At 41.6% G+C, this 27,759-nt stretch overlaps 2 protein-coding genes across 12 annotated transcripts; one reads left to right on the top strand and one right to left on the bottom strand.

The window, feature by feature from the left end:
- The first annotated feature begins 1,006 nt into the window (after positions 1–1,006).
- Positions 1,007–15,957, top strand: nsd2 (nuclear receptor binding SET domain protein 2). 2 transcript variants are annotated; one of them, XM_026340301.1, is made up of 23 exons: positions 1,007–1,118; positions 2,341–2,468; positions 2,637–3,283; positions 3,618–3,786; positions 3,887–4,050; positions 4,545–4,775; positions 5,229–5,448; positions 5,733–5,842; positions 6,041–6,146; positions 6,317–6,432; positions 6,606–6,695; positions 6,839–6,965; positions 7,494–7,694; positions 8,372–8,551; positions 8,941–9,097; positions 9,209–9,411; positions 9,625–9,728; positions 9,889–10,158; positions 10,922–11,038; positions 11,451–11,592; positions 11,708–11,814; positions 11,968–12,166; positions 12,736–15,957. In XM_026340301.1, the coding sequence occupies exons 3-23, from the start codon at positions 2,666–2,668 to the stop codon at positions 13,047–13,049; spliced, it is 3,945 nt and encodes a 1,314-aa protein (XP_026196086.1). In that variant the 5' UTR covers positions 1,007–1,118; positions 2,341–2,468; positions 2,637–2,665; the 3' UTR covers positions 13,050–15,957. The 2 variants fall into 2 exon arrangements, with proteins under 2 accessions (XP_026196086.1, XP_026196085.1); XM_026340300.1 differs by lacking the exon at positions 2,341–2,468 and having other exon boundaries at positions 1,014–1,118.
- Positions 15,958–17,210: 1,253 nt separating this feature from the next.
- jade1 (jade family PHD finger 1) lies at positions 17,211–27,577 on the bottom strand. Of its 10 annotated transcripts, none has more exons than XM_026339679.1 (12): positions 26,496–27,575; positions 26,330–26,410; positions 25,783–25,865; positions 24,463–24,530; positions 23,682–23,839; positions 23,268–23,452; positions 22,260–22,471; positions 21,222–21,389; positions 20,795–20,911; positions 19,738–20,328; positions 19,104–19,221; positions 17,211–19,015 (listed from the first exon to the last, which is right to left on the bottom strand). In XM_026339679.1, the coding sequence occupies exons 3-12, from the start codon at positions 25,856–25,858 to the stop codon at positions 17,964–17,966; spliced, it is 2,745 nt and encodes a 914-aa protein (XP_026195464.1). In that variant the 5' UTR covers positions 25,859–25,865; positions 26,330–26,410; positions 26,496–27,575; the 3' UTR covers positions 17,211–17,963. The 10 variants fall into 10 exon arrangements, with proteins under 10 accessions (XP_026195464.1, XP_026195466.1, XP_026195468.1 ...); XM_026339681.1 differs by having other exon boundaries at positions 27,234–27,353; XM_026339683.1 differs by lacking the exon at positions 26,330–26,410 and having other exon boundaries at positions 27,433–27,577.
- Positions 27,578–27,759: the final 182 nt, after the last annotated feature.

The raw sequence follows: 27,759 nt of genomic DNA, 5'->3' as shown, positions 1-27,759 counted from the left end.
GTATGTTGCTGCTTCAAGGAAACCTGGAATCTAGTGTTCAGTTTAATGCTAATGTTTAAACATTGCCTATAATCACCTACTGTATGTCTTATTGACAAAAGTGCTGTATTTCTGGTCATGCTATAGTAGGCCTATATGCACCGACTGATCAAAACTGATGCTGGTACTAGGCAGGGCAGGATTACCAACAGGGTTGGTTAGTAGTTACAAACGTGTGAAGTTATTTGCATGACAGAAGGACAACATCAACTAATGCAAGTCATGCATTACTAGCTAATTATTAAATTATTAATTTCCTTCTGCCTTGTGATAGGGTCCTAGTCATTCATCTAATTTTAAGATATTTATAATTTTTGTGGCCTTCGTGATATGGATGATGTCCATAAATGAAGACTTTCACAAGTAATGTTTCAGCTTATGAGGTCTGGTTGCACAGGGCTTAATATGTGGCAGGGTACATATTCAGAGGGCAGTAGGTGAAGCATTAAATTAAAATATCTATATTTATTTATTTTTATATCTATCTATAAGGTCTATATCTCAGTTCCCTCCTAACCTCTAATGATTTAGGACAAGGATCCGGGGACAGCAGATTACTGAAAATACTGCCAACCTTCTCTTGGCACTGGCACAGCACCACTACATCATAAAGAACATAATTAATCTGGTTATTGTGACAGACACAACCAGCTCTTCCTCATCATAACGGTTTATTGAATTAAATTATTTTACCTTTTAAGTGTCTGTGTGTTCAGAGTAAACCGATTCTACAACACAACATATACTACTAAATTAGCATTTACCTCCTGGATTACTGTAGTAATTATTACATTATGTTACAGTGGCTGTAAACACTAGGTAATAATAGTAAAATAAAGCGGGCGGCGGTGACTACCGGGAGGCTCCGGGGTCAACTACTTCCTACGGTTGGTTTTTTGAAAGGACCGGTTGGATCCTCTCTCTGCTCCCGACCAATCGGAAGTGAGTATTTTTCGCGCTGGTTGGCCGGAGAGTTTGAGTTTCCCGCAAGCTTTTGATTCGACTTGAATGAAACCCTTCCTTTTACAGGATGAATACGGGCATTTTCTCCCTTTAACCACTGAGAGGAGACTCAACAGGTAACCACAAAGAAACCGTCTTTCATGTTATTGTCAAACCGGTGGATATTAGCCGGTATTGGATATAGCAAGTACACTTGTTCGGGCCGACCATCCATTTTAGCAAGAGAGGACCTGCTAGCTAGCAAGCTAGCTAACTGTGCTAACGTTAAGCAATTTGACTTGGCTTCAATGGGGACGCTGGTTAGCTTTGGCTAACACGGTTAGCCTTTTTGAAGCGAGCTGTCATGGCGCCTACAAATTCAGTAGATATATAGATGACATCGTATTTCAGCATTTTAAACAAGCTACCGAAATCGTACAGACATGATCACGTTTATTTATTCACGTATTGGCTTTAATCGGAGAGGGTATCTGAGTTAGCTGGCTGCATTTAGCGATTGGTTGGCGGCTTTGTCTATTTGCTGGACTGCGGCGTAATGGCAGACTGTAGCAGTGACAGAGATGCGGTTGTACACTATGGGAAAATGACGGTGTACTTGTCCAGAGCTAGCTTCCATGAGATTTCCACATTGTAGGAATCACTGCTCCAGATTATAGTCGGAGCCCGTATCGTCCATGACATGATAGGGCGACCGCTGGATAAAGTTTAGATTTCGGATTTGGCACCGCAGCACTTTAATTAGCTAAATTTCCTGAACTTTGGAACAACTGTAACGCTAAGGCTGTTGAAATCTTAATCTTACTGTAATGCTAACTAGACAAGTTCTGCCGACTTGCCGTTGGATTTCAACTAGCCTCACTAACGTCACCTCGTAACATAAACCACTATATCGCAAGTTAGCTTTCAATCGACAGGGGGGTAACGTTGCATTTAATTCCAATAATTATTTGCACTCCAGTTGGATTACTCCGACTTGTCAGCTGCTTCCATTTCCGCGGCTTTTCTAGCCGGTGATGCGGTGGTTACGCGGTACAGCTAGCCACCCACTCATTGGGCATTCGCTGCATGCGGTGGAGCCTGCAGCCTGCCTTCTCCATCCCGCTTTCACAGACTGCAGTTAGCAGCTAGCTAGTGTTTTTTCCAGGTAAAAGTCAACTTAAATTCGTTGGGGTAAGATGTTTTCCGGCCGCCCTTTGGTTTTTATTCGTATGCACGCATGCATGCAATCGAGAATGCGTTTGACTTGACCTCTTTCACATTAGTTGTGATCACCGAATGGGTTAGGTTTTCATTGAAGCTTTAGTATTCTTATACTATACTGATGTATTGCTGTTTCAGACCTTTTGGTGAATCGACTCGCTTGACTTTGTATAAATAAATCTCCAAACCTCAAGGCTAGAACATTGCGTGACAGGTGCAGTCTTCTCTGCGGCTCCAGCCTCTCTGTTCATGCTCCGCAGGAGCAAGTGAGTGCCATTTTGTAAAATGTGTAACGTTATGCTCATAGGATTCATATCCCAGAATGCCATTTTACAAATTCAGAGTGAAGAAATTCAATGGATTGCATGTTATTGTTGATGTTTTCTGTTTGAACCTGTGGGTTGAGAAGTTTCTGTGTACTCTCTATCCTGTAGCTCAGTGAGCCTGGAGCAGGTTGGAGGGGATGGACAGCAAAGGTAGCTCACTGCCTTCCATGCCCGAACCAGCCAACCCGATCAGCATGAAGCAGCCACCAGAATCCCTCAGTGTACGGAAGGGTCGGGGAGATATGAGCAGTGATCCTGCTCTGCTAATGGACAAAGCTGCTGCCCAGCTGGCCGCCACACTACAAGACGGTGTGCTTCAGAAGATGGCTGGCCACAGTCATAACAACCACAACCATGAGAGGCTCAAAGATCTCACCTCTCGTGTGCTCAATGGGGACCAAGACACTCTAACAGAGCTTTGTGCTGCAGAGCCATCAATGCTTAAATGTGCTGAAGCTCCTACTACAAATGGCACCCATCAGCACAACTGCACTCCTCATACTGAACCTGAACTGAAGGTGACAATACCGCAGGTGGTCAAGCAGTCGCTGTTTGAGCCATGTTGTGCCAGTGGGACCAGTTTAACTGCCGCCACGGAAGGTACTATATGTGGACCTGAGAAGGGAGATGATGCAAAGAAAAGGAGAGGGAAACCTCAAAAACCAAAACCTCAAACAAACCTCAGTTCTCCTGCCAACCCTGTGGAGCCACTTGACTACACAGATGCTGTTGATGGAACTGAAGCAGCTGATGAGGTTTTTCTTTAATTTTCATTTTAAGATACAAAAGATGAATAGTGGTGATGTACTGCAATATATCACCCCATAATATGTCTAAATGATAGTGAGTGATAAAACATTAACACAACCTTCTACCTTTATGTTGATACATTGCTATTGCATTGCTATGTTTGTGTGTCTTTGTGTGGTTCCAAGCTAATATATACAAATGTAAAACTCTGGTAGTGTGTTTTAAATGTTGTGGGTGGGAAAAGCCTATTATTATTGGGGAAAAGGTGTCCTGATTCTTGTGGTGTTTTTTCTTGTTTGTACTTTTGCTACTGATTAACTGGTTCTTCTTTTTCTCCAGCATGAGCTTATTCCTGAGATGACGGATAAAACTATAGAAGAGTCTCCATTGCTGGTCCGTTTTTCTGTTGGTGATTTGGTTTGGACAAAGGTGTCGGGATACCCCTGGTGGCCTTGCATGGTGACCACAGACCCAGAATTCAGCAGTCATTTCAAACAGAAACAGAAAGGTCAATACACTTACTACTGCCTGTATCATCACTTATGTATAGGACAGCTTTAGTTATTTTTCATTTCAGAGTTTTATAATTTCCTTGTTTGTTTTAACAGCCAACAGCAGGTCCGGCCTGCTTTTCCATGTGCAGTATTTTGGAGACTCCCCAGAAAGAGGCTACATCTTTGAGAAGAACATGGTGTCCTTCACTGGGGAGGATCAATACCAGGAGCTTAGCCAGGGCAACAAACAGCTAACCTCTCGCATCAGCCACAAAAAGGTAAATCGACTTCTGCTACTTTGTCGTGCAAGAGCATATTCGCCCTTCAGAGGATGTTGTGTGTAGTTCTATTGAAACACTTGGCTCAGGACCATTTCAAGCACTTCCTAAAAATGTTTATACATGGTTTCCTATTGTCCCTATATTTCTACAAAAGCGAGTCAAATGAAAAATGATTATTACCGGTACATATTATGTAATTTGCTTAACAAATCTTTTGAACTACTAACTACTTTTATTATATTTTCTCAATCAATAAATTATCAGCATCAATATGTAGTAATCAGTACTAAGCAATCAGTCATTCTTACCATGTTTGCTTGACCATGTTCTTCTACACAACTGCCCTAAAATAATTTTAGTGGCATCAATATGATAGTAAGTAGTTAATAATTTCCAGTCCCTGGTTTAACACAGTGATTAAGCATCGCTTCTATATTGTGTTATTTGTAACTTGTCATATAACATTTTTGTTCCTCTGTTTTATCATGTAGACAACTCCCTCTGTACCACGTAAATTGCAGGTACAGTGGAACATGGGCATAATTCAAGCCAAGGAAGCGTTTAGTATGTCGCTGGATGAGCGCCTTGCAAACTTTGCATTTTATTATGATGGTGACGGGCCTCACCTGAACCCCCACATCCTGGAGAAGCTGAAGCCAAAACAGAATGAGATAAACCAGGAAACAGAGTCTCGGCTCAGCCTAGATCTCCCCTCCTTGCTGGTAAGACCCGCAGATGAGCACACAGACACCCTCCGTCCTAAGGCAGCAATTGAACAGGGAAAAATACTAAAGCACTCAAAACAAATCTCAAAATGGGAGACTGGCTGATGAGGGGCAAAGGCCATGTAAATAATTTTCTACCACACTTGCTTCCAAAGAAATGCTTCAACTGCAGCCAGCCTCACAGGAAAGGATATCTCACTAGAAAATGTGTTATATTTCAGGAAAGAGTAAAACGTTTATCAGTTTCCCACAGCTCCATGTGACGTCTTCAGATGTTTTGTTTGACAGTCCAAAGCTCAGAGATATTCACTGTAATCATGTACACTGATAAAAGCAGGAAATCCTCATATTGAAGAATGCAAATGGTTTAAAACCCAAATAAATTAATATTATTGTGGTTATACTTTAAGAAGATATTTGCATCCTTAAAAATGGTTGTTATCTTTTCAGGATCCCACCACTTCTGCGTCAGATGTACAAGCTGAATCAGTTGTACCTCAGAAGAAAAAGAGAAGACCCAGGCAGGCTCAGTCTCCCACCAAGACTGTGAGGAGAAGAAAGAAAATTGCAGCGGACGGCACTTCTGACCCTGCAAAGAAAAGGAAATCAACGCTTGTTTCCTCGACAGAAGACATTTCTGAATCGGTCTCGCATCCAGTTTCACTTCCAGGTTGGTTTGAAAGTTGAAACCTGGCCAGCAGATTAAAATTAGCCATTTATCAAGGACTGGTAAATTTGGCTGTGGCTGGTACAGGGGACAGACTGTAACTAGATATATTTGGCGTGTAGTTTTTTTTTTTTTTTTTTTTTTAAGAATCCCTAAATGTAGTGAGAGAATAAGCAAGTCCTATCTGAAGCTAACCATTTAATTTGTTTGTATTTAGCTGAGACTTCTCAAATTCAAGACCAAATTAAGATGATTGTTAACCTTTTTAAACATGATTCTGCCTTCAGCCAAGAGGGAGAGAAAGAAGTCATTAAAGAGGCAGCTAACAGACACTGCTGCAGACAAAGAGCAGCAGCCTAAAAAGAGACGCAAAATAAGCCAAGATGCTGAAAAACAGGTGAGTTTTCCATCCAGTTTGATGCCATGTTAGACAAAAACGATACCCATTCTTACATAGTATTAGTTGACATTCAAGAAGGGTTGCAGTGGAGATTTAAAACTATTTGTTTTTAAAGTGAATCCTTCATTTAATAGATACAGTATGAATTTATGTTATTTATCACTTAAAATACTGACTGAGTTTTTATATTTGCAGGCCCCAACCTCAGAAGAAGTTGAGAAAAAGAGGAGAAGGAAGAAAGCTGACAAAGATGTAAAAGAAACTAAGAGACGACAGAAAAAGTCAAAAGATCCTCTTGCTGGTAAAAAACCTCATTCTGTGTTGGCCAAGCTCTATTGCTGGGTTTCTCTTTTAAAGTCACGCCTCTGAATTCTCTGAGTGACTTGTTCTGTGGCCTAACTGTCATCTTAGCTGCCTTATTGTGGTCCTTGCGGTAGGTACTAATTATAGTCCAAAACTGTTGACACACAGATGACCAAGGTGCAGAGAAACCAAAGCGGAGGAGGAAAAGAAAACAAGATGGAGAAAACCAGGTAACACCCGCCAAGATGAAAAAGAGGAGGTCCTCCCCATGTCCTGATCCTGAGGTGAGAGGGCAAAATGTCACCTGCTGTTAACTAGGAATCTTTAAAGTCTGATTAGTTTTCTCCATTCCTCAGCAAAGAAAATTAATTGGCTTCAGTTTATGAATTATTTAGCACAAAAAGTAGAAGTGTTACAAGTGAATGTTGTGTTATTCAGACCATGTTATTTGCTGCAGGGCTCTGGAAGTGAAGGACGTCCTGATTCTCCAAGTGACAGTTTAGATGGCATAAAGAAGGGTGAAAGGAAGAAAGAGTTTGTCTGCCAGGTACGCCCACCTTTTTAATAAAAACATAGAATGGACATATTTTCAGCTTTATGTTTTTCTGATTTCCATGGTATTCTCTATCTTTTATTCTCTTATTCCACTGTTGAATGTATTGACCTGTGTGTCTTTGCTCATTCCTACAGGTCTGTGAGCAGGCTGGTGAGGACTTGGTGTCCTGTGAAGGCCAGTGTTGTGGGATGTTTCACCTCCACTGTCTGGGTTTATCCCTAAAACCGGACGACAAGCTGCTCTGTCAAGAGTGCAGTACAGGTGAGGAGTTCACATTTTCTCCAAGTCTTTGTCAAAAAAGAAAACTTCTCCTTTTCTGTTCTTCTATTTTATATTCAAGGCTGATATTTATTATTGATTATTACTATTATCATTAGTAGTATTGGCCAAAACTGTAGATAATTGTGTTGGTGAAATGGTCTCAAAATCTAAACAGGTTTGTCTTGATTTTGTTTTGGGTTCTCTAAACAACTGTTAAAGCCGCATAGTATTTATTTTATTTGTTCAGTTTACAAAGATGTGAATTGGATACAATCTGTTTGTCTTTGTTGTAAGAAGCAGTCATCAGCTAATATTTTGTATTTTGGAAACATGACCACATTAGTGAGCTAATGTTGTCTTATTATTATTATTATTATTATTATTGTTAGTATGATTATTATCAGACTATTGTACATACACTACTTTATCAGTAGGGACTTGGAGTTGGTGGTAGTTGAATTATAACACGCATAATCTTGGTGGCATGTTTGTAATTGGCCCTGTGTTTTTCCCTTTTTCCCTTCTCAGGAATTCATTCGTGTTTCATCTGTAAGCAATCAGAGGGCGAAGTGCGTCGCTGCCACGTCCCACACTGTGGCAAGTTTTACCACGAGTCGTGCGTCCGCCTCAACTCCCTCACTGTTTTTGACAACAAGGGCTTCCGCTGCCCGCTCCACACCTGCCTAAGCTGCCACTACGGCTGCCGCACCAAGCAAAAATCCACCAAGGGTGAGTGTCTGCAACGCTGCACATTTCAGTTTTCACTGTTTTGTGTTACACTGAATTTAAACTTAAAATGTTTCATCCTTTCTCTTAATTTCATTTCTCAGCCCAGTAAAGGGTTGGCTTTATTTACTGTGCAGTTGAAGATGTACTTGTCTATGAGGGATTGTGTGTGGGTACAGTTAGTTACACATAAATGGTTGATTTATGAACTGCTGAACTTTAGACAAGTGGATGGAATTTTTTTTTTTCTTTAGAGTTGTGTGGGACAGAATGAGTCAACTGTCCTTTTAATGTAAAGGATATGCATCATTTCACCATTATCTGACTTTCATAAGAGACTTTTCACAGTGTTAAAGTTGAAAAAAATGCAAAAATAATGTTCTGTGAAATGCTAACTACAGCTTGTGGGTGTGATTAAAATCAGTTAAATCTGCTAGTTACAGTAAAAGCAGAGAAGATATTTTTGGACCAACTTAACCTACTTCCAAAATCCTTACAAGGCAAAATGTGTTGTGCATTTTGTCCTGGGTGCATGCAGAAATTCTTAATTTTAAGTTTCCAAACAGTTGTTCTCATGGACACTTCCGTATGGCAGGTGATTGGAGGTCTTTGGCTGTTTGGTAATATCTGACTAATCTTGTTAGTTTGTTTAATTTTTTTTGTCACTCTGTGTGTTGCAGGTAGGTTAATGCGCTGCCTACGGTGTCCAGTAGCGTACCATATTGGTGACCAGTGTGTGGCCGCAGGTAGCGAGATGATCACCAACACAGCCTTTATCTGCACCAACCACTTCAATGCCAAGAAGGGCTACAGCCACCACAGCCACGTCAATGTCAGCTGGTGCTTCGTCTGCTCCAAAGGTTTGTCCATTCTTCTCTTTTATTTACAGACAACAGAGAGGACAGTCACCATACAATAAATCTCTACTTAAAAAATGTTGTAAAATCACAGGCAGTATGGTGGAGACAGCTGTGATGTCACTTGTGTAATATCATACTGGAATGCAGAAAAACAACTAGTCTTTGTTACTGGTCTGGTTGCTTTTGCTCATCACTTGTATGTATCATGTTTCCACTCAGCTTATCAATTAAAATATACAGAACAGAAGTGTTTGAGTTGTTGGGTGTGCGTGGTAGCTTTTTTGGCTGCTAGTCAGGAAATGGTAATTTCCAGCTTTACTGCTGCTGACTCGTAACTAAACTAAACAAAGTCCTTTTTGGGTTTATTTGAATGTCTTGTTGTTTTGCAGGAGGACAGCTGCTGTGCTGTGAGTCCTGTCCTGCAGCTTTTCACCCAGACTGCCTGAACATCGCTATGCCTGATGGAAGCTGGTTCTGCAATGACTGCCGGGCTGGAAAGAAACCCAAATATAGAGACATCATCTGGGTCAAACTGGGAACATACAGGTAGTGAAACCTTTTTTAAATTTGTATTACATGAGTTTTTTGTTTTGTTTTTCATAGAATTACAGGAAATTTGTGACCCTTCTTGCTCTGACTGTAACATTTTGTCCATAGATGGTGGCCTGCAGAAATTCACCACCCAAGAAATATCCCCACCAACATCCAGCACCTTCGCCATGAGATTGGAGAGTTTCCTGTTTTCTTTTTTGGCTCCAAGGATTATTTCTGGACTCACCAGGGTCGAGTGTTTCCATACATGGAGGGAGACCGGGGCAGCAAATACCAGAGGACTGGCATCGGCAAAGTTTTTAAAAATGGTAAAGCCTTAGATTTAGAACTATCTGTTATAGAGTTTTTCTTCCTTGATATTTTTTCAGTATATAGGTTCTAATTTACCATTTATAATAATAATGTAATAATGAAATTACATAATTTAACTCACTTGTTACATTACTCTGCCATTTATTTTGAAGACTTGTCTCAAGCAAAACATTCAGATCAATGTTGGCGCACTTTTCTTGTTTCCACAGCTCTTTTGGAGGCTGAAGTTCGATTCAAAGAGATAAAAATGAAACGAGAGGCCAAGGAAGCACAAGAGAACAGCCGAAAACCACCCCCATACAAATTTATCAAGGTGTGAAATTTCATGGTGTTAATCTTGGCTTTTCTCTCTGCATTTTTAAAAATACAAAGCTTAATAAATACGTGATGAACATTATTAAAGTATAATGTTTTTTTTTCTCTGTTATTTCATGTTGCTGATGTCCCCTTTTTGTCTTTCTCTTTCCTTTTAGGTTAACAAACCTTTTGGTAAGGTTCAGGTCTACACCGCAGACATTTCTGAGATCCCCAAGTGTAACTGCAAGCCAACAGATGAGAGGCCGTGTGGGTTTGAGTCAGAGTGTCTGAACCGCATGCTGCAGTACGAATGCCACCCTCAAGTGTGTCCCAATGGGGAGCGCTGCTGTAACCAGGACTTCACCAAACGTCTCTACCCAGAGACAAAGATCATCAAAACGCCTGGAAAGGGCTGGGGCTTGATCTCCCTGCGGGACATCAAGAAGGTGAGTGGAGATGCTTTCCAGCCAAAAAACTGATGAAGTACAGAACAAGACAATAATGCATATTGTGCAAATTCAACTTTGACTGTCATCTGGGTCAAAAAGGATGCACAGATAAAAACATGTCAGTTGTGTTGTTTAGATGAGCACAAGTACATATTGTGATATGTGTCAGCAAGCAACAAGATATTGAAGTTTAGAAATTTTTTTTTTTTTGTTTGTTTTTTTTGAGCATTTTAATGTTTATTTAAAATTTTTAGTTGACATGAAATATGGGGGAGAGGTGTGTTTGAGACAGGCAGCAAAGTCACCAGTCGAACTCAAGCCACAATAACGTTTAAATTCAATATCAATCAATCAATATCAGTAAGTTTATCTATAGACTTTAATATCTATATATATGTTTGTTATAGTAGCTGCTGTACATCAGGAAATATTTCTGGGGTTTAAAAGACCCACTGATCTACCTGAAGTGTGGAGGAATGCAGAATAGATTGGATGAGACGTTTCGAGTGCCTATTGTTTAATAGGCATTTTCTCTTCATATTTCTTTTTAATCTATGTCAAAAACACGTAAAATTGATGACAACGAATGATGAAGGTGACGACTCGATGTCAAATATACAAATCTCCAAATGGGGTCAAAATGTTTTATAGGCACTTTAGCATGTTCCTCGTCTTAAAAATACCTGGATCGTTGGAAATCCTGCGGACCGCCTCAGGACATCGCTGCTCCCTTTTCTGACGATAACGTTTTTCAAAACAGGGTGAGTTTGTGAACGAGTACATTGGAGAGCTGATCGATGAGGAGGAGTGCAGAGCAAGGATCAAATATGCCCAGGAAAACAACATCACTGACTTCTACATGCTCACCATCGACAAGGTCAGTGCCAACCATGTTGTTGTTGTTGTTGTTTGGGTGTGTGTACATCAGTTTTTTAAGTAAGTAAGCATTTTGAGCATACTAATTCCCACCATGCAGAGGGGAGATGAAGAAACTGTTTTTGCTCCGCACTGTGTCGAGGTACTGTTTTCTCAGCAGCAGTACCTTTTCACCTAGGAGCTAGAGCAACAAAATAGTATTGCATTGGGAATGTTGCATGACAGGCAACTGTAACATTACAGTAGTCAATACTACAAATACCAGTGGACTCCTCTTCTTCTAAGACTAATAATACAGATACTGCCAACGGAGTAATAAAAGTATTACTGGGTTTGTCAGTTTCACGTTGTAATCTCCCAAGTTGCATAGTAACTTGATGAGTAAAGTAAACTCCATCGTTTTGTTTTTCAAGGACCGGATCATTGACGCCGGCCCAAAGGGAAACTACTCTCGCTTCATGAACCACAGCTGTCAGCCCAACTGTGAGACACAGAAGTGGACGGTGAACGGCGACACAAGAGTCGGGCTGTTCGCTGTCTGTGACATCCCAGCAGGTCAGACGACTGAAACATGTTTCAAGAATTATACTAAGATGGACACTTTATTCTCATTGTGTTTGATCCTTTTAAAATAATTGATCACTTCATTTATTTATTTTTTGGATCACAGGGACGGAGTTAACCTTTAACTACAACTTAGACTGCCTCGGCAATGAGAAGACTGTCTGTCGCTGTGGCTCTTCCAACTGCAGCGGTTTTCTTGGTGATCGTCCGAAGGTGAGCTTGCTAATCAGAGCTGCAGATCCTTTTTAGATTTAAGTTAAATTCATAAATTAAACATTAGATGTGTAATAGTCCGGAACTTCTGTGTCTTCTGTGTTAATAATAACAGCACACTTCATGTTGCTGAACTTGCCGTCTCATCTACAGAACTCAAACGGCCAAACAGCCGAACCAAAAGGAAAGAGGTTGAAGAGAAAATATAAAAAGAGGAAAAGTGAGGGGAAGAAGAAATCTGAGGACGAGTGTTTCCGCTGCGGGGATGGAGGACAGCTGGTGCTCTGTGACAAGAAAACCTGCACCAAAGCTTATCACCTGTCCTGCCTGAACCTCACCAAGAGACCTTTCGGTAAGACACAAGTGAAACAGTCGCAGCACGCAAAGTCGGATGTTCACCGTGTGTAACTGCAGACATATCTGTAGATGTTCAAATCCTTTTAATGTAAATTCTAATGTCTGGAGACTGGTTTTGAATATTTAATCTAGAAATGTGATTATAAAGGCAGAAACCGTTAACTAAATACATTTTTTATGCAGGATATTAGATGTATGTCTCTTTAATGATGATGAATCTTTATTCGCTTTCTCTTTTCCTTAAATCCTGTTACGACTCTGTTCAGTGCAGTGTTGCCGCGAGTGTTGTTTCTGACTGAATTTCAGATGAGCTGTATTATAATAGAGCTGCAACAATAACTGTGAATATTTCATAAATTGCTGCTTTAAATAAAATGTAAAATCTTTGGACTGGAACCAAACAAAGCAGTTGAAGATGACGATGTGAGAGATGACACCAGACATTTTTCACCGTTTTCTGTCATTTTGTAAAGCAGGAAGAGGCAGATTAATTGATAACGACATTGTTTTGCAGCTCTTTATGCTAAATTCTGTCTCCGTGTCATCTGTGTTCTCTCTCCACAGGCCGCTGGGACTGCCCCTGGCATCACTGTGACATCTGTGGGAAAAACTCCGAGGCTTTCTGCCAGCTCTGCCCCAACTCTTATTGCAAGGCTCACCAGGAGGGGGCGCTGCGTCCCTGGCCTCCCACCGGACAGCTGTGCTGCCTGGAACACGAGGAGCTGGAGGGAGCAGTCAACCAGGATCAGGATGTCGGCTCTGAGCCTACACCGCCCTCCACTACTGCCGCTAATGCTGGCCGTCCTAAAGGCTCCAGGAAGGCAGAAGGAGCTGAGGCTAAAACAAAGGGCTCCAAGAGGAAAGCAGCAGAGGCCTGAAGTGACCTTTGACCCCACAGAGAGCCAAAAGACCAAACTGAACTGACACCTGCTTCCTCCAGTTAATGAACCAATACAAGCCCCAGATAATGTTTTCAAGATCACAAGAACCAAGGCACTGTACATCTTCGTCATCAGGGAAAGCCGCTGATCGCTCACATGCTTGGCAACAGCCTCTAGGTCGCCACTCAAACATTTATTTTAATTTTTTACATTTTCAGGTGTGTTTGTACTTGTCTGCACTGAGGCGGACCATCTGTGGTAAAGCACAAAGCAGCAGAGCAAGCACAGGTCAGGAACCTCGGACTAATGGATTCTAACTCATTCTTCCACCAACCAACCTGCCTTTCATTTTATTTTAATTTTCAGTTTTATTGTTGTCTTTGTTCTGTTGGATGTTTAGAATAACAAAAGAAACCAGTTGGTTTCCGCAGAAAAGAAACTGAATCAGCCGGAAGTAAAAACCAAACGGCAGCGCCACCGTCTGCAAAACTTGAATCTCAGTCAGCCCCTCGCTCAACACGGATGATCTTGAACAGCAGAGTTTTATTGCTATATCTATATATGTGTATATCAAAGACCAAAATAAGGATTACTGGAATAGTGTAAGACATCGAACAGGTTGCCAAATGGAGTGTTTTTATTTTTATATATAGTATATATATGCCAGATGTAATATCAAACACCAAGACACTATGGATAGGCCTCAGACGACCTCTTTACTTTTACTTCGTAGCCATAGGTTACATTTAACCGTAGACACGTTTGCTATTTTACAACCTGTTATTTTGTTTTAGCTCAGTTTTACATTTTAGATTTGAATTCTAATTTTTGTTTTGTTTTGTTTTGTCGTGTCGGGATGTTGAACGATGGCGCTGCAAACCATTTATCTACCTGCCTGTCCAGAGAATGAGGGATTCCAGAAAGTATTAAACCGAGAGCGCTCTCGAAAGGCCGCCTAATGTTAAAAACACTACTGGGAGGTTTGTAGGTGTTTGACACCCTCTGACAAATGAAGGAATGACAGCGATTCTCTTGGACCTTTTTCCAATTTGACTTGAGTCCTAACCTTAAGGTGCTGTTTGATTTTTTTCACTGAAGTATCTGAAATTATAGGTACGATTTTCTTTTTTTTTTAATATGTGTAAATGCATCATGCTGTCCTGAAATCTGTCGACCTCTCCGTGTCACTGGCCGGACTTTTTATTGGTGACAAATTCATGTGGAGTTCATCTGTAGCTGAGATTTTCAAAGTAAGACCTCAACTATTTTTTGTTTTTAAATCCTCAGGAGGTTTTTAGTCTCAAAACTGCATCCTGCTCGTCGTTTAACTTGACCGTGGGCGTACAGAACACTGGCTCACTGCTTGTACACCATCAGATGGCCAGTTTAGGATGTGTTCTAATCAGCTCGGTGCTGTCGGACCTCAGCATTAAGGGTTCGTACTCACTTGATGTGTTGGTCTGGAGCCTTATTCTGATTGTTCGTCTGTGCTGTAGATGTGTCTTTATCTGAAAACACATTAGTTTAAATAATAGCTGTATGTAATTGACGTGTAACATGTCAGTCAGTGCAGCTCCGCGTTTGTGAACTTCAGAGATCTGATCACAGACAAATGAGTAAAATGAGGTTTAAGATTGTTGGTTCAGGTCCTTTTATGGGTATTATGGATATTAGACATGAAACCATTTTGAGCTCCAGCTTCTCAGATGTGGTATTTCGCCTCAGGTGACAGACTGAAAACCTTTTACTTTTGTCGTAGTGTTCAGACAGAAGAAGCACTTTGAGAACGTCACCAGGTGAATATGTTTCCACTACGTTCGAACACTTTAGATCAGCATTGAGAGTGAATGCATCTGTAACTCATCTTCTCCCAGTCTAATCGACTTAAGGCTCATTTCTTACAAATCTGCTGTTACACCTGTACGATTACGAGCGTGAACTAATATTGATGCATGGAGTGCAGGAAACTTGAACAGCAGGAGCTCTTGAATCCACTTTTACTTGTCTTCTGCTCACAGGACGTTTCAGACGGTGATTTTTCTTCTCTTGTCTTTTTATTCACATTTCACACGGCATAGGATCTGTTTAAATTCTAAAACATGATTATTTTGAGCAGCAGAATTCGCTTCGGTCACGGTCTGAACTTGGAAACTGAAACTGGCATCATAACGTTACACATGAACCCTCCGTCTACACACAGTCGGTGTCCTGAAGTGGCCGCCATACTTTAAAAACCATCTTAAATCTAAAACAAACAAAAAAACGCACCCTTTAATTTATAGCATGAGTTTATCGGATGACACCAATGATTACTGCATGATTGTCAGCGTTTATTTTTCGAGACATTGACAGAAACCGTGGGACTGTTTCAATCTTGAAGCCACAGTTTCTTTTTCTGGGATCATCATCGTCTCCAAACCAGATTTGACTTGTACAGACACAACAGGAGGCCTTTTTTTTTTTTTTTTACAACTGCACCCTTCTTGTTTCTTTCTTGATTTCCTAATCGTTTCATTTTTCCCAGGGCGTGTTCATGAGACACGTGTAGGTGCAGCAACTGAGTTTTTTTGCAACTTTCTATGTAACTATCTTCATCCTAACCTTGATTTGTGTTGAGTGAATGTAGTCCAGCCAGTTACTTTGTAAGCACTGTAATTCCCTGTAGAGCTGAAGTGTAATGTGTGCATAGGGGTTTCATTCTGTAACTACTGTCATAGTAAACCAGAGACTAATATGTACATAATGTATAAGTGGTAATAGTGATGCATCTATTGTAAATATCATACAATATCTCTGACATTGTATGTTGTTGTTTTTTTGTTTTCTTTTCTTGATGCAGTGCTGAAACACTTTTGTGCAGGATCTCACGTCTGTTGAATCGTGCAATAAAAAGTGGTCAAACGTGCATCCACCCTGTGATCTGTTTTTAATGCTGTATCTGGTCCACTTCACAGGACTTTAAGAGATGAACTTGAGTTTAACATCAACTTGATTTAACAAACTCCGACTTGCAGCATGAAAACCTCTTGCTGTGTAATGCAGACGCCTGAAAAACTGTGAACTCGTCCTTTAATATCGGTTGCAGCTCTACAGCGAGACTCAAAGTCCAAAATCAAAACTGTCTTCATGACTTTGCAACCACTCAACCAGAGATCAGTGGGATGGATCAGTGGTGCAGCGTTACTACTGGTGAGTACTTTGAGTACTTTCTTTTCACGTCACTGTACTTTTGTTACTATTTTAACTAAATAATAAAATGATGCTGTTGTAAATTAAACTACCCGACAATTAGTAGTAATGTTTTATACAGTATTCCTCAGTTCCAACTTCTGAAATCTGAACATTTCATGTTTTTATTTACAGTAATTTTAACTGTTTGTTTTACTTTTCAGGTTTGAACTGATGTCGCAGACGATGTCGAGACTCTGGAAACCATCAAGTCTCAGTGGTACTTTTACTTTTTCTATCTTGTGCACACTAGTTATTTTCTACGCGGTTCGTTACGTCTGTTTTCTGATTGACTTTTCTGAACAATCAAACAAGAAAATAATAATAATAATAATAATCCTTATTAAAAGTTACTCGTACCAAATGCATGCATCGGTATATTTTAGGAATTTTACCTAAATTCCTAAAATATACTAATAATAATTTTCTGATTATTCTTCTATTTAATCAGAGACGTGCAGAACTTTTCAGGGGCATCTGTTTTTGTAATAATGATAGATACAGTGGCAATAAAAAGTATGTGAACCTGCTACGTTAATGTGTAATAAAATGTAATGAGTTAAGAAATGTGTGTAAAGTAATTTAAAAATTCACAGTGCAAGTTGAAAAAGTATGTGAACCCTTGGAATAATGACCTAAAAAATCTAATTGGAGTCAGGTGTTAGTATAAATTAACAAGTCGTCTGGAGTCGTGGAGTAGAGCTTTGACAAAAACTGTAGTAAGTTTGCGCTGCAGGAGAAGAATGAACTGAATGAAGGAGCTTTTAGTGGAGATATGATCAAGAATGACGTTTTATATAAAACAAAGTTAAAGGTTACAAAGTGAAACTACAATAAAAGGCTGTTTTGTTAAAAATTGTATTTTAAGAGCTCTAGAAAATGAATGTATGTTCTTCCTAAAGTCAAAACAAACACTGATCAGACACAGACCAACGTCCTCCAGAGTTTTTATTTCTCTTTAAGACAAAACAATATTCATTTTGCATAACAGTAGTACAGCAGCGGCCGAGGGTACAAAAACGCTTTTAGTAATTTCAGTGTAAAAATAAGTCTAGTCATACCTCACACCTGTGCCGTCCTGTCGTAGTGCAAACGCTTCAAATAAAAGACACATGATGGATACGATCAGCAGTTCAATTACACTTAAGTGCTCCATTCCTTTTCTATTCGCAGTTCACAATGTTGAACGATCGATTCGCAGCCTGAAACAGCTTCAGACTGAACGAGGGATGAGTTGAAGTGGAGATAAATGTTCTGTTTCACTTGATTGGTAAAAAATAAAGGTGAGGGTTATCTGAGCTTTATAAACTAAGTGCAACTGGCTCATGGCCGAGTCTTAAACTATGTGAAAAACGGATCACGTTGAAGCTTAATGGTCCCAAGCAACATTCCCAACTTGTCCCTAGTTGATGCTTCAGCTTGTAAATATCTGAGCGAGCATTGAAGTGGCAACTTGACATCTTTCTACGCTGAGAAGGAAAAAAAAAATACAAACTAGCTTAAAATAAAGTAGAAAGAAAAATATTTCCAACTTTTACATATGTTACAAATAAAAATAAATATCAGCTCTGTTTTTAATCTAGGCATTTTATGATTTATTGAGAAAAATAAAGGTACAAAGAGCGACCGTCGTTCTTTTCCGACTTACACAGTGCAGCTTATTTTTAAAGTGTTGCTCCACCATCAGGAGGCCAGGACGCCTCGGCGGATGATGTCAGACCCGTAGCGGCGGCCGAGGGACGAGTCGCCCCTCAGCTGGTGGGAGTGGCAGCGTTTCAAGCAGGGCTCCACGTCACCGTCACCCGGTTTGGAGTCCGAGGCGTAGCCGTCGTTCTCAGTCCCAGAACGGAGTCGGGTCCTGGGGTACGAGGGCTCCGGCGTGTTAGTCAGTGGTCTGAGCAGAGCCTTCTCCTCCTCCTTCTCGTTCCTCTTCGGGATCCTGAACTTCCCCCAGCCCTTGAGATGTCCGCCCACGTGTCCGTTGGGCCTGTGGGAGGCGTGTGCCTGGGTTCTCCTTAACCAAACGTTGGCTTTGGTGGCAGCGACGGCGTCTGGCACCACGGCGGCTTTGTTAAACTTAGTGCTGCTCATCGCGTCTAGAGAGACGCTGCTTCTTTTGGTTATCGCTTCGTCTAGGAAGTAGTCGTCTGCGTCCGAGTTTCTGATGTCCACCAGCCGGATGGACACGGTTTTTTCCAGATGTTTTGACCCGAACCTGTTCCTCACCTGGCTGGAGAAGCTCTCCGTTGCATCACTTTTCCTCTTCCTCCTCCTCTCCTCCTGCTCACCGTCCATCTCTCGTTTCTGTCTGGGCAGCGACTCCTGTTCGGGCCCCGGGGCCTCCTTCCTGGTGCCTCTCCTGCTCTCAGGTTTGTGCAGCTTAACACTAATCGTTTCCTGAATTACCTCTGGCTGCTGAAGCTTTGGGAACTGAACCTCTGGACTAATCTCAGAGTTCTGGATTGTGGCGTCGCTCACAGCCTCAGCGAGTCCAGGCTCTTTGATCCGAGAGTTTTTACTCTCCCTCTCCAGGGTTCTGCTTAGATTGTCCTTCTTGTGAGTGTGCGGTGAGTCAGAGAAGCCTTTTCCGTCGCTGCTCTTCCTCTTTTTCTGCTTTAAAAACCCCTGTTTGTTCTTCAGTCCTGAATGACTCCAGGAGGAACGAGACTGTGAACCCTGAGACGACAACCAGCCCAGAGAGAAGAGTTTCTCCAAATCCTTGGTTGAAGGATCCCCTGGAACACATCATTAAGTTAGAGCAACAGCTTTAGATCCTGACAGAGTTTGAATACAATAATTACATTTAAAATCTTGTTGACTCACCTGTAAGCAGCTCGTGATCAAGCAGTCGGACCTGGTGTTGGAAGATCTGCTCCTGGACTCTCCACAGCGAGCGCTTCATCTTCTCCCTTCGCGTCACCATGTAGGTCAGATTACGAACCTGAGGGGCGGCAGGTGGTCAGGACACACACCGACTTCACCAACAGTAACGTACTCAACAATTCTCCATTCACTACACGAGGTTCACCTGCTTTTATGTTAAATATTACACTTATCTGCTCACTTGACCTTTTTTAACTTGAATTAAATTCTGATCTTTAAAACAACTTTCCTGTAAATAAGTGGGGATGGATTTAGATTTTACAGGTGACCAGACAGACGACCTTTATACCTGGTATCTTTATTATTAAAGCATTTCTAATTATTCATATTTCTATTTTAACTAAGGTAAATTAAGGAATAAAACAGCTGATTAGCTGCATTTCAAGATGAGTAATGCAACAGCTGCATCTTCAGCTGGTGTTGATGTTGTAACAGGTGGATTCAGGTATCAATTAAATTACACTGCACTCTGAATTGACTTTAATTTATTAATTCTTTATTCCCTCCTGTTGATGTTTCTCTTTCTGCCTCTGCTGCTCCTGTGAACCCTGATGCAGTTGAAGTGGAAACCTACCCTCTCCAGGTCCTGGCGTAGGTGCGTGAAGAGCTGCAGGCGTCGCAGCAGCACCTCCTGCTCTCGACGAGCCAGGCTCTCCTCCTCGTCCTTCTTGGGCGTGAGGAGCGGCTGGTTGAAGTTGGCTTTGCGTTTCAGTTTCCAGTACTGGTAGAGGAAGTCCACCACCTCCGGCGGCAGCTGCAGGTGACCGGCCACCTCCTCTACGTCGACAAACTGGTAGAACTCGTCCTCCATCTCCTGCAGCTTCACCTTGCGGAGACTGACTCTCTTGTCCTGCTGGCGGCTGCTGAGCCCCTCTGGATTACCCGACTCCCTGCCTTTGAGCTTAGGAGACGAAGAAGAGGCGGCAGCGTATTCCTCCCCTCTCACCCTGCCTCTCCTCCTGCCCTTCTTGTCCCTGGCGCTCTCTTTCTCCTCTTCACCTCCTGAGTCTTGTTCCCTGGACTCGATGCCCTCGAGCCCAGAGTGTTTGGGGCAGTAGGACTTGAACTTGACCTCGTCATCCTCGGTGAGGATGGTGTTCATTTCAAGGCTGGCGGTGAGGCCGCACGTCACGTGGAAGGCAGTTCGGCAGTTTTTCGCTGAGCACTGCAGCAGAAAACAAATGTTATACTTTGACATTAATTCACTTTTTTCAGCATTTATATTATGACTGGATTCCACTTCCAAATGATTTATTTGTACATTAACTACAAAAACATATTTTAAAGATCTGTATGAAGTACAGAGAGTGCAGCAGGTAACTAAGTGTTTGTCCTCATGATTAACAAAGGGGGCAGTACTATAATCATTAATCATGCAATAAAACATCCATAACTTATCATTTTGTATCTGCAGCTGCTAATACAATCAGGCCTTTTTGACAGATTAAAACAAGATCAGAACTGATCAGGTGCCTCCTCACTCATGCTGAACTGTGAGCATCAAGCTGCTGTGGACGCTCTGCATCACTAACAAACACGCCGAGTGAAGCCTCAAACCGCAGCGTCTGAATTATTCCAACAGGTGATGTCACACTTTGCTTGTGGGTGTGAAATGTGAGCAGTGACTCCACCTGTATACACGCTCCAGTCTTCTCTTTGCACAGGCAGCAGATCAGGGCCCATCTGTTACTGGGGATGTGGGACACATTGGTGATTGGCTCCATCTTCTCTGGATTCCCGATGCTCACCTGCAGAGCACGTATGACACACAATGAGACACGTGTTGTGATCACAGTCTTACATCAACTGCAGGTGTGCAGAAATGTTCAGTGACTGATGCTCCAGTGAGGATCAAATGTATTATTTCTAAACAGTGAAACTATAAGAAACCTCTGCTTATGTTAATGTTGGATTTGATAAACAGAAGTAAAATTTAATTTTAAGTCTTTATTATCTTACTGTAATTTACTGCTGTCTTTCTACTGCTTTATAGTACTTTTACTGTGTTTTAAGAGGCAGCCGATCACACATAATATCAAAGAAACAACTGATCTTCACCTCTGGAATCCACAAGGCACAGCTGACGTGGACCCACTTGGTTCCACTACGGGTCGGCTTCATGGCTCCCCCCTTCTTGGGACATAACTGGCACTTTGGCAGGATGCCCAGGGCGCAGATTCGGCACAGCCAGCTGCCCTTTGGGACTTTCTGGATGCCGTAACACGCCTGGTGAGAATCGCAAACAGAAATCAACACAGCAGCAGAAACAGCTCATCTGAAACATGAGTCATTTTCATTTCCTTTTTATAAAGTGAAACAGTTTGGTCTGAGTGCTACCAGGGAAACGCTGTAATACTGAGCATCCCAAGGTGAAAAACATGTCTGCTGCTGCCAATACATTACACAAGATGAACACTTACTGATCATAAATAACATGTATTTCATTATAATTTTGTATGTTGGAGTTAAATTTTTAATTAATCAGAGTCTGTACGTAGCTCAGAGGAAAGAAGACCTGATACCGTTTCTTTGTTGTTATTATTCATTTTAGGGCTGCGCAATAATAATAAAATTGACATTTCTCTTTAATATTGTTGCAAATAACCCACAAGACAAGATTTTTTGTTCACTTCTACTTTTTTGTTTGTGCCTCTTTCTTTCTTGAAGCCAATATTCTTCTGAATTAGTTTACATTTAGATTTTAAACACTGTTTTGAACAAATAACCTTGTCTCAGGCTCCGTTTCAACCACTTTGCACAGCTGTCAGTGTGTTTATTAGGCCAGAGATAGGCTCTCTGTTATCTGAACACACGCTTATGCAACATGGCACCCTTGCTGATGTGGACTGTCAGAGCACGGTGTGAAAGATTAATGGTACATGTATGCAAGATGTGATCTCACATAAAAACCAGTAGGGAAGTATGAAACTAATGAACCTCAGCCTTCACAAAAAGTGCAAACTTATTTTTCTCACAGAAGAAACTAAAAATAAAGATTTAACACTGTACATCACACTTTAACTATTTAACTATAATTATTTAAAGTATTTAAGAAGTTAAAGGGAGTTAAAGTGAACCTGTGTGTTGACCTCTGACCTGGTGAACGCAGATGTTGCACTTGTCACAGAACACCATCTCGTTGTTGTCTTCGCCGTCGGGCGACTGGCACACGTCACACACCACATCCTCGTCGTACTCGATGCCCAAACCCTCCTCCGTCTCCATGGCGTGGGTCATGTTTTCGTGGCAGCGGTGCTCAAACTCCTCCATCACTCGCTCCATGGTGATCTCGTCCAGAGGTGGCATGGCTGGAAAAGGAGGGACACATGTTTTTGTTGACCTATGACAAGACGTTTGTATCAAATAACACAGCTGTAAGTGATGTGTGACATAACAGGAACAAGCAAGACACAATGGAGACAGACTGTCCACCACTCAGAGGCTTGAAGAGCTGGTGTCAAAAATAAGAGGCGGCTCTATGACACACACATTAGAGCAGAGATATCACCGGGACCTTTTGTTCTGTCTAGAATACATAAAACACAGTTTGTCTGCTCCTCTCATGTTTCCTAAATGCTAATCTTAACCTGTAGCTTCATGTGAGAGGCACAAGCTCAGTGAACCAGTGCTCTGAATCTTATTCATGGTGCAGGAGGATGAGACTAAACAAAGTGTTTGAACCCAGGCAGACAGAAACTAGGCTCATCTGAGGAGCAGAAGACAATTCACAGGCCATATTAAAACAAAATTAGATCATACAAATGTGATTATGTGTGCACCACAGAGCTTTAAGGATGAAAAGAGTAAATGGCAGCACCAGGATCACTAGCTCTCAGCCCTGATGGCGTTTCAGACAGAAGTACTTAAGCAATGCTGTGCTATCAGACCTGGTGCCATTGTACACAGCAAACTTGTCCATCCAGGGTCAACGCTGCTGAAGTTTCCCATCAGTGTTTCAAAAGCCTTAGTGCTACTTTCATTTCTACTTTTTATCTTTGGTTGTTTGCACACTCTCACATATATCACCAGGTTATTCGAGTCTCTCTGATCAGATTGATACTTACAAAAACAAATCGTCAGCCTCATACGAGTTCTGTGACTCACCCGTCTCTGTAAACTCCTCGTTGATGATCTGCAGCCAGGCCACGTCCTCCTCGTTTAGGTCGTAGCGACACATTCCCTCCGCCAGTGTCCGTATGTCCACGTAGCCCAGCGCCTCTGTGCCCGACGTTCGGATCAGCTTCTTTGGCCTGACAAACATGACCTCCTTCCCTTTCTCTGCCAACACCCTGCACCACACAGCCAGGAGAGGGAAACATTAATATCCTCGTATGTACTACGAATGACCCATTATTCATTTTCAGTGTACCCTGTGAGCAGACATAAAAAGCCTCACTGTGTTTAACATGCTTTATATATGCTGTTACATTGCCTGATGTTTATGCTGCTACACAAAGCAGTGACATAATTTTATGAGCCTCTTTGAGGGGAGTCACACTTGGTGGTCCGTTGTCCTACCTGGCAACAGGCTGTGGGATGGACTGGGGGCTGACGGGGACCTGGACACCCTTCTCCCACTCCTGCCTCCACGGGTCGGCAAGAACATAGTAGTCCTCTGGGTTTAACTGGTACGAGTCGTGCACCTTCATGGCTGTGATCAGGTCTGTCCTGAAAACCTGCGTCAGCACATAACAAGGAGTGGTTCAACTGTGAACTCTAATTCACAGCAGCTGTCAGTCACTGTTACTACAGTGTTATGCTGAATATAAGGAGGAATGAATTTTCAAAACCTGGAGCTTTATGTCAATTTTTAAGCTAAAATGTCTCAAATGTGATGTTTTCATTTCATATAAGAAGTGATTTAATGACTAAAACAGATAAATAATTTGTGACAGGCCGACTAAACTACTGATACACACTTTAAGACATTTGTTGTTTCCCTGTTCAGATCCTCGATCTCAGTGATGTCACAGGTTGAAAACAAACATGGAGAACCAGCCAATCAGGATCCAGTTATTGTTTAGCTTTAATTTGATTGGTTGTTGATCAAAGGGAGTGTTCAGAGACCTGCAAGGACCAAGCCCATGGACTGTACAGTGGATAACAGCAGAAACACTCATTAACTAAATACAATAAATGCATGAAGACTAAGATTTATGAGCCACATGTTCATTTAAGACAAGATGCAAAGAATCCACGAAGAAGAACAGACGATTCGACATGTCCTAGGAAAAATGCTTTCTTTTTTTTTTTTTAATCAAACTTTTATAACTATTAGTTTGAACAGTCACAGACGTACCTCAGACGGTTTCTGTCCAGTTCCCCTCCTGTGCTGTGATGAATGCTGAGACCAGCAGGTAGAATTACCTGGAGGAGAAACACCACAGAGCGTTGAAGGTTCCAGCATTTTCCTCCTTTGTCCGTTTCTGCTGCTGCTCTAATGAACAATCTCACATCCTCTGAAGACATATGGATTTCCCCCCATGCAGAGGGGAAATTTCATATATATAAGCGTCTCATTTGGATAGTCAAAATGGTGCAACTGGCATTTTCTGTTTTCAGATTCATTTTACTGCTAGTTACTAACTTGACTTTGGGCTTTCTATAAATTACTGACTGAACTGCTGCATGAACCAAACAACGTCTTCATTTGCACGTGAAACCTTAAAAGTCTGAAGAACTGCTGTGTTTGACATTTTACAGGATCTGTTTGTGTACGTGAATGAAGGGAATCATTTTCATTTTCAAGTATTTCAGAAAGGCATCTGAAACAATTTTTCACTTGTATTCCGTCCACATACAGTCTTCATCAATAGGATAATTAGTCTTTGGCCAGAAGTAACTCTTAACATAAAATACAATATCCACTTTTTAAAACTTGAATATGAGCAAGTGAAAAGAGAATTCTGGAAAGTGGTTAAGGTTTGTTTTTAAGCCACATGAGACAGATTTTTTCCAAATTCCAAACAATCGCAGGGAATGAGCTACACATTCATCTGTCTTTCTGTCATCAACAACTTACCCCAGAATTTTGTATAACGTGGTAAAACCACAACCATGAGAAAATTTAGGAAGGATGACACAAATGCCACAGACTGTTCAGTGAGGGAAGCCTGTCTGCCTGACCTGCCAGCATGTCTTTAAAGATCCAAATGTGCCTCTTGTTCCTACTCTGTCTCCTGTTTCTCAGACAGTAGACCTTCCTTTCCTTTTCCTCAATCTTTGTCCATTTGCTGCCTTTTTTCTTTCTTTTTCTTTCTCTTCGTCCTGAACATGAAGTACAGATTTACTGACACAGCAAGACAGGAAAATACCAAAAGAAGGTGTAAAAACTAACTGAAATAGCTGCTAGTAAAGGCACTAGGTCCTGTGCTGACAGACATTAACAAATGAGGACAACTAAAATAAAAAAAAAGATATTGAATCGTTATCTTTATGTAATAACTTGCTTTTAACCAAAATTAGATTTTGTGGTATGTGGTAAGCCTTCTGGTCTGCTGCCCTTACATTATTGCTTTCCCTTGTGAAATTGTGGATAGTGGAAGAGTTGTGCTGACCTAATTCGGGGATGTAATGGGGCCTGGTATGAATGAGTCAGCAGAGACAATATTTTGCTTACTTCCATTGTCGGAGTCATCGCTGCTGCTGTGGTGCCTGCTTCTCTTCATCGCCATCTGATTGCAGAGCTCTGGCATAGGAACACTTGCCAAACAAGAAGGGAAGTAAATAATGAGAAGATGCATGTGTGATAAAAGAAGAATCTAGACACTTTGTAATAAAGGTCCTGACACAAAGTGTTGTGATGTTTATGTTTCATAGACATAACAAATAATGACTAATAATAATAATAATAATGACAGTAATAATAATAATGACCGCCGCCATAATAATAATAATAATAATAATAATAATAATAATATCATTATTATTATAGGTGGAATGAAAGCTAAACAATGAGCAAACGGCAACTTCTACTAAACAAGTCACTCTCAAACTAATTTTGCATCCTGGCTTTAAATCTCGTTAACAACCAAAACTGAAATTTACTAACTAACCAAAGAAACAGATCATTTAAAGTATGCTCCTCAATAGAAAGGCTATTGTGTCTGTAATAGCAGCTGGATTCACTCCAGTTGTGTATTGTGAAAATTACAGTGAATACATACAGATTAGTGGGTAGCAAAGCGGTGAATCAGTCTCTATTACACACGTTTCCTTGCTGATCTGACAGCACACTAACCCTGCAGCTGCAGAGATGTGCACACACCACTATTAGTGTCCCAGCGATGACAACAACAAGTTACCACATGTATCACAGACAGGAAACAACACCTTAAAGAGCGATGGCCTCAACTTGCAGCGTGCAAAAACATCACCTCAGCTCCCAACAGGTGGAAATATCCCTGGGTCTGCTGCTGGCAGCGTGCACAGGGAGAAAGGTGCTGACCCTGTCCTAGCGGGCTAGGCTAACAGCAGGCTAGCCACGGTTTGAGTGACGCCCCTTCTCCCAGCAAAGAAGAAACTGCTAAATAACTAGCTGCTAACTTTAGCTAACAGCAGACTAGAACAGCTGCTCTTTAGTTAACGTTACTCTGGTAACACACAGACAAACACATCAACATTGCGTTTCCACGAAACGATCATAATTTCCTTCAAAACAGACCTCCACCACCCGGAGCTGCGTTTTAATCAGACTGCTGGTAGCTGCTGGCTAGCATTAGCTAGATGCTAATCTCCAGCACCATTATGCAACACGAAGGCCCACCCACACCCGGCGCCTCAAGTGAGAGTATCCTTTAGAATAAGAAGTGTATTTTTTAAATATTCCGCTACGTCCTTTAGCTTAAAGTAAGTCCACTGCAAAATAAATAATAGTTTCGCTACATGTGTTAATGTTTCTCCACGACTGCACGTTGCGTTCAGCTGTTAGCTGGAGGCTAAGCTAGTTGTTGTGTTTAGCATGAGCCACGCTGCTAACACAACATTGGCTTCTACGGTTAAATTTAAACAGTCACACAGACACGTATCTGTCAAAAGTTAAGGTGTCAGATACTGATTGAAACAAACTACCTGACATCAGCTGGTGAACCCAACACACGAGTGTACGTGTTACTTAAAACGACAGCAGTTTGCTAACTGTGCTGCAGAGTGGCAGCTTCTCCAGCGACCCACTGGCTCGGCTTAATCTTTGGCGCCATTTTAAATGACGTTTCCCCCGCGGAGCCGCACTAACACACAAACTACGACCAAGAAACCGGACCGTACATACGGAGCACGTCAGGCCGAGCCGAGCCGAGGCGAGCCGCTGCTTGAGTTGGACGTGAAGCGCAGTTTTTAGCCGTGAGTTCCGCTTGACCCGCATCCCACAAACACAAACACTGAGCGGCGGCGGCGGCGGCGGCGGCCGGGGGGAGGGTTACCGAGGCCGGGCTGCAGCTCCGCGGGCGGGTCGCTGGAGGGCGGCAGAAACCCGACAGAGCCAAAACACTAACACAGCAAAAGATAGAAAATCATCGTGTTTCTATTTTATTCTAATAAAAACCACGTTTCTCAGTTAAAGTGTCAACAAACAGTTTAAACATAATTAATTTCTAAA

This window comes from Anabas testudineus, chromosome 22 (assembly GCF_900324465.2).
Source record: "Anabas testudineus chromosome 22, fAnaTes1.2, whole genome shotgun sequence".
NCBI classification, from domain to species: domain Eukaryota; kingdom Metazoa; phylum Chordata; class Actinopteri; order Anabantiformes; family Anabantidae; genus Anabas; species Anabas testudineus.
The sequence above is the reverse complement of the archived record's forward strand: the minus strand, read 5'-3'. Positions and strand labels throughout refer to the sequence as shown.